The 6,140-nt window shown below is 34.7% G+C and overlaps 1 protein-coding gene across 1 annotated transcript; it reads left to right on the top strand.

Annotated features, from left to right (window-relative positions):
• Positions 1 to 204: 204 nt before the first annotated feature.
• LOC133310291 (probable protein S-acyltransferase 16) lies at positions 205 to 5,875 on the top strand. The gene is made up of 7 exons (XM_061511198.1): positions 205 to 552; positions 3,142 to 3,234; positions 3,317 to 3,418; positions 3,621 to 3,698; positions 3,780 to 3,878; positions 3,961 to 4,056; positions 5,403 to 5,875. Exons 1-7 carry the CDS (start codon positions 253 to 255, stop codon positions 5,514 to 5,516), a joined length of 882 nt encoding a protein of 293 aa, XP_061367182.1. The 5' UTR covers positions 205 to 252; the 3' UTR covers positions 5,517 to 5,875.
• The last annotated feature ends 265 nt before the right edge of the window (positions 5,876 to 6,140 follow it).

Raw genomic sequence — 6,140 nt, 5'->3', positions numbered from 1 at the left:
CTAACAGTAACACTAATTTAGTAACAATATACTATCAAAAAAAAATAGCATAAGAAAAACTGAAAAAACAAAAGGCCCTTCCATCAATAGAGTAAAATTAAAGACAACGGCATCATTAAGATTTGTTGTTGTAAGTTTTAACAAAACATTTCGTCGTTATCCGCATCATCACCATCCTTCCAATTCAAAGCGTTCTTTCTCGCGCATTACCGGAGACACCGTCGTTTTGGAAGCGCCGGTGCCTCCGCCGCCATGGCCGAGAAAACGAAGCTGCTGCAGCAGCAGCGGCGCTTCAAGTTCTCGTTTCCCGTGAGCGTCGTCGTTTTGGCCATCACATACATTTACCTCTCCACCGTCTTCGTCTTCATCGACCGTTGGTTCGGCCTTTTCTCTTCCCCAGGGATCATGAACGGCGTCGTTTTCACCGCCCTAGCCGCCATGTGCGTCTTCACCTACCGCGCCGCCATTTCCGCGGATCCGGGTCGGGTCCCCTCCACCTACATGCCCGACGTCGAAGACGGCGAAAGCCCCATCCACGAGATCAAGCGCAAGGTAACACTTAACTTTGTTTCAGTGTTGTTGGGTTTTTCTATGTTTTTGTAGTTTTGGTTTTTAATTCTTGAACAAGATCGCATTTTTATGAGAACCAAGTTTATTTGTTTATTTATGTTATCTTCTTTTCTTCTTCTTATTCATCATGATCATGTCGTTTAATTTGATGTATTGTTGATTTTTTTTATTTTTTTATTTTATGTTTCATGTTGGTGTATGCTTTATTTCTATGTTGCATTTCGGGTACTTGTAATCTCTTGTGGTGAAAATTTAGCTGAATTTCATGATGGGTTTATTGTGATCTTCATTTGATGATCAGCACTCAACAGCTAGCAGAAAGAGTGACATTTTGCAGCTATTGCTGTTTAATTGCCGTTTCATTATGAAGCATCCATCACTTTAGTTTTTAAATGGTGAAGTGCTATTACAAGATTAGGGTTCTTGGACATTTAATGGGCTACATTTTAAATTTTTGGTGGAACGAGCTTCACTATTAGATGAATAGTTAAGTGATATTCCAAAACTGTCACTTCTGTTCTGTTTGTTTGAGGGTTTCTATGGTTGCTGCAAATAAGGCAACAGGTTATCTGATCTAGGTTATGGTTATGGTTGTTAAGGCTCAAAAGTACAGACTTTTATGAATTTTAATTGTAGTTCAAGAAAGGTTGGTGTTATGTCATCATAATAGTTTTCCATATGAAAAGCTTAAAAGTGTGGTCCTACTTTGCCTGGAATGAATGATGTTTTTAATCTGCTATGACAGTTAAGATGGAATGAAAATGATTTCGATATGGGCTAGGAATTAAAAATTTGTAGTTATTCTTTTGTAAACTAAGAGGTCGAGCCTGGAGTTGTTATATAGTTGCTCCTTGATGACTGAGTGATCACGAATTAAAATCTAGAAAACAGTTTCTCCAAAATAATGTTAGGGTAAGACTGTATATAAGAATTTTCCTCGTCCTACCCTCGCAAATTTGGGTTTCATGGGAAGTGAATTTTTTTTTCTCCTGCAATTTTTTTTTTTTTTAAATTGGCTTATTTTTTATTTAAAAAAATGAATAATCAAGTGGTTAGATGATTAACTTATGGTGCCTGCTCATCATCTTGGATCCTGTTTATATGACACTTGCATTGCCATTAGAAAATATGCTGGCTTTGGTGGAATGTAATTCCTGGGAACCTACTCATTTTAATTTGCATAGTACAATATTGCTTTTATTTTATTTATTTTTAATTCTTTATAGAGGATGGAACACGAGAAACTAGAAGGAGGAAAAAAAGAAGTTGACTCTGTGCAATATCTTAAGGCACTTAGTAGTTTTAATTTTTCAATCAGAAACAACCAATTCAGGGATTTAATACAGCTTGCAATTATCTTATGAAGAGTTGGACGGGTAAAGTTGGACGGGTAACTGCCCAATGTTGCAATAGAATAGGATGAAATGGAAAACTCTTTCCTTTAGATGTGAAGACATGGATGAGTGTTAGTTTGTTTTTTCACTAAGCTTCACTAATTGCTTTCTATTTGGATTTGTTATACTATAAGATAAGCCACTTGAAAATGAACATCAAGGTAGACTATAATATACATGGTTGTCTTCCCTTAGAAGAGATTGTCTTTATCCATTAATCACAAAGTCATTTACATAGTTGTTAAATTCTCGAGTTGAATCAAAAACTTGTGAGTTTACAATCATAAGTCCTAAGATAAGGAATTGTGTTAACTCTCAAAACTTGTAGATTAATAAAGTTGGGTGTAATCAATCAAACTTGCATAAACTCACGTAAAATTGCTAGTTTGAAGGCGAGTTTATGAGTCTGGCTAATTTGAGCTGAGCTTGTTTTGGTTTTCTCTGCTTTGTTGCTTCTCTTTTGCCAAAGCCAAGAGGATGAGAGGCTCAGATGAAAAAGAAGGGTTTCTGTATGTTTTCACCTCCATCTGTGAAAGGATTTTTTTTTCACATACATTTTGATAGTTGTGTCAAGTTTGAATCTTCTGGTTTCATATGTCTCCAGCCTGAGTAGTATACTATAGGGTCTTTATCTCCTGGGTTATTCATCTTACAATTATTCTGGTTATGCATAAGTTGCTTAATTTCCCTTTTTCAGATATCCTTTATTCTCCCTTCACTTCTCAAATGAGAAAGAGTATTTTTTTTTCGTACTTTTCATTTGGGTTCATCTGCCACTGATCCCAACTAGTTTGGGATAAAGGTGATGCTGATGTTAATGTATGCTAACTAAAAACCATTTTGTATCCTTTATTCAAACATGATCGGTCTTTGGCCTAGCCTTGTCCTGTCTTTCTGCCTTTTTATGATCAATGTGCTTATAAACTGCATCAAACCTGTGGAATCCTTGAAGTTAGTTTTTTTTTTTTTTGGGGGGGGGGGGGGGTTCTTAAGTGAATCTTTATGGTCTGGAAATGATTGCATGTATTTAATTTAACAATTTATTTGAACTAATCATTTGGCAGGAATGGAAAAGTACATTTCTAATCTTCCAGTAATTCCCAAAAATATGTGGTTATATATGTTGAACACCTTGAAAATTAACTTTGGTGCGATATTTCTTTGGAACTGCAAACAGGGTGGGGATTTGCGATATTGCCAAAAGTGTTCTCACTATAAGCCTCCCCGTGCACATCATTGCCGGGTTTGTAAAAGATGTGTTCTACGAATGGTATGCATGATCCAAATTAGCATTCATGGTTTATCTTGGATTTTCTGGATAATGACAAAAAATGTTGGCTCTTGGTTGTAAGGATCACCACTGCATTTGGATAAATAACTGCGTGGGCCATACAAACTATAAGGTCTTCTTCATTTTTGTCATGTATGCTGTAATTGCGTGCATCTACTCCCTGGTATGTTTGAATATCTTATTATCTGCATGAGTTTTTTTTAATTATGATTAAGAGTTTTCTTTTAAGTTGTATTTGCATGAATGAAATCTGGGCCTGATCTAATTTCCTCTTCCTTTCTGTATTTGTCTTAATGGAGTGCTAGATTTGATGGTTCTACTTGTACTAACAATATTTTTGTTTTGAATATCACTTAACTTTGTAGGTCTTACTTGTGGGCAGTCTAGCTTATGAGGGTATACAGGATGAAGAGAAAAATGGTGGCTCTTTCAGAACTGTATATGTAAGTTCTGTTGAAAACAAAAATGTATTTTACTTAAGTAAAATCAACCATTTGTTTTCTCATAAATTATTTTTTTGGCAGATTGTTTCTGGGCTCTTGCTGGTCCCCATATCTATAGCATTATGTGTGCTTTTAGGATGGCATATCTATCTCATCCTACATAACAAGACCACGATAGAGGTTATTATATGTTAGTTCAAAACGATTATTTTATTTGACCAGACAGATATCCACTTTCTAAATTAGGCAATTGTGTTGACAGTATCATGAAGGAGTGAGAGCTTTATGGCTTGCAGAGAAAGGTGGGAGTATCTATAAACATCCGTATGACCTTGGCCCATATGAGAATTTGACATCTGTAAGAACTGAAGACTATGCCGCTGCTTCCATTTTCTCCCATCCTGCTTCTCTTTTCTCTTCATGAACTTCGTTCATTTGGTCATTTTTCTTTCTGCTCTTGCTTCATCTTGATTATATGAGATGGCTTTACTGATTATATTTAGGTTTAACTTTTTTCACTGATTATGCTGGCCATTATTAGGTAGGGTTGAATATACTTCGACTGAAGTACATTTGATTGATACTATTTGTTGAAATTATAGGGATTCAGGCATAGATAGAGGAAAAAGAAGAAGACTGAATGATATTGTATATTGATGTGATACAGAAGACAAAGCATTAATCCCTATTTATACCAAACAGGGTGCTCCTAAAATAAGGAAACAAATCATGAAATATAAGAAAATATAGGATACTCTAAATTATATTAAGATATAATCTTAATAATATACAATATCATCTAGAGATTCTAGATATTCTAACACTATTATTGACAGTTCTTCTCCTTTCACATTTTGAAATTTGGACAGACTTCTAAGAATCCATAATTGTCATAATTATTCTGTTGTATATGTTACGTTATTTCTGTTGGCATAAAGAAACATGTGATGTGATATTTACATTTACTGACTATTTCTATGTATATATTTAGGGTTTCGTAGGATGTTATGTATTAATTATTGCCTTATATAGTGTTAACTGATAAGAAGCTAGGTCATTTTATTTATATATATATAGATGATCTGAAAATTCTAGCATCGGGAGCCAGAATTATGGTTCATAGTTTTTCTTTCTCACAACAGTTGATATTAATGGTTTTTGAAATATAGACTCTATTGCTTCCCTTTCTTTTGTATATGGTATATTTATTCATCGTGAATTTCTCTTTACTCTGCTAACAACTTAAGATTATTCTTTGATACTTGGTCAAAGCCTACTTGACTAAAATGGTCCATAAGTTGTTTTTCATAACCCCGCTCCTTATATTAAAAAATTTGTAATGGTGAGCCCTGCCGATGCTTTGAAGGATGATGCACAATGCACAAACTCATTTTTACCATTTGCTGAAGTTCAACTTTTTATTAGAAGAATAGGGGTGACAATGATCCAACTCCTGACCAAATAGCTTTTAACAGTAGTATGTACTATTAAAGTTTATACCTCTTAACCCCAACTTATAATTTGTGTTTATATGTTAATAAATATGTATGCATGTCTTTATGGGTGATTTTATTAATTATTAGAATTCGCAATGCCTCTCTTTCTTACCCTCTTTTCTTTTTTTCTTCTTCTTTTTGATTTAAAAAAATTTGGGTGCTACATGTATAAAGTATAGGTTTGAGCTTCTGTTTAATTTTGCTGCAGGTTTTGGGGCCAAATATCATAAGCTGGCTGTGGCCTACAGCAAACCATATAGGTTCTGGACTTAGGTTCCGCACTGTCTATGATCTCACAAAAGGTGCATCAACATCGAAATGAAGTTTTGGTGTTGTCTTCGCAGTGGTCATTGGTAATGTGTTCATAACTAACACTTACAAAGAATGGTTGAGTGATGACAATGCTGACTGGTAATGTTCTATAAATTGTCTGATATATAGATATTTTTTTTTAATGTCAGTCACCCACGATTGCTAATATGTATGCCCATGTGACATTGATAATAGACACGGTTTTTTGTCTCTTCCCACTTTTGTCCATTTGTTACACACAGGATAGGCTTCCTTTCTTGTTTTCCCCTTCTTCCGGTCTTGTTAGGTTTTGGATGATGTGGGGTTACAGCTGTAGAGTTCTGCTGATAAACTTGATGTACAAAAAGAAGTTCTGAAACCAATTCATCAATGGATGTAAAGTTGTATTTTTGTATTCTAGAACTGTATTTTATGTATCTTGAACTTGAATGAAATAAAAAATTTTGCATTATACTTTTATTTTTATTTTTATTTTTAGCAATGCAATTTGTCTTCGTAATTTATGTCAGCTAGTTAGTACCATGTGAGAAGGAGAACTTGCTTTAATCCCTGCATTCCTAGGGGTGGTTACGATGGCTGTATCTAATAATCTATGAAGCACCGACACTTCAAAAATCCTGATGTGTCGTGTCCG

Source organism: Gastrolobium bilobum, unplaced genomic scaffold (genome assembly GCF_033153095.1).
Source record: "Gastrolobium bilobum isolate Gb01-03AN ecotype WA unplaced genomic scaffold, APGP_CSIRO_Gbil_v1 utg40325, whole genome shotgun sequence".
Classification (NCBI taxonomy): Eukaryota; Viridiplantae; Streptophyta; class Magnoliopsida; order Fabales; family Fabaceae; genus Gastrolobium; species Gastrolobium bilobum.
Note: the sequence above shows the minus strand (reverse complement) of the source record. Positions and strands in the feature narration are given on the sequence as shown.

Coding starts and splice junctions, on each gene's coding strand:
- LOC133310291 (XM_061511198.1), top strand. CDS start 253: ATGGCCGAGAAAACGAAGCTGCTGCAGCAGCAGCGGCGCTTCAAGTTC. Junction 3,699..3,779: donor GCTCTTTCAGAACTGTATAT/GTAAGTTCTGTT, acceptor TTTTTTTGGCAG/ATTGTTTCTGGGCTCTTGCT. Junction 3,879..3,960: donor ATAACAAGACCACGATAGAG/GTTATTATATGT, acceptor TTGTGTTGACAG/TATCATGAAGGAGTGAGAGC.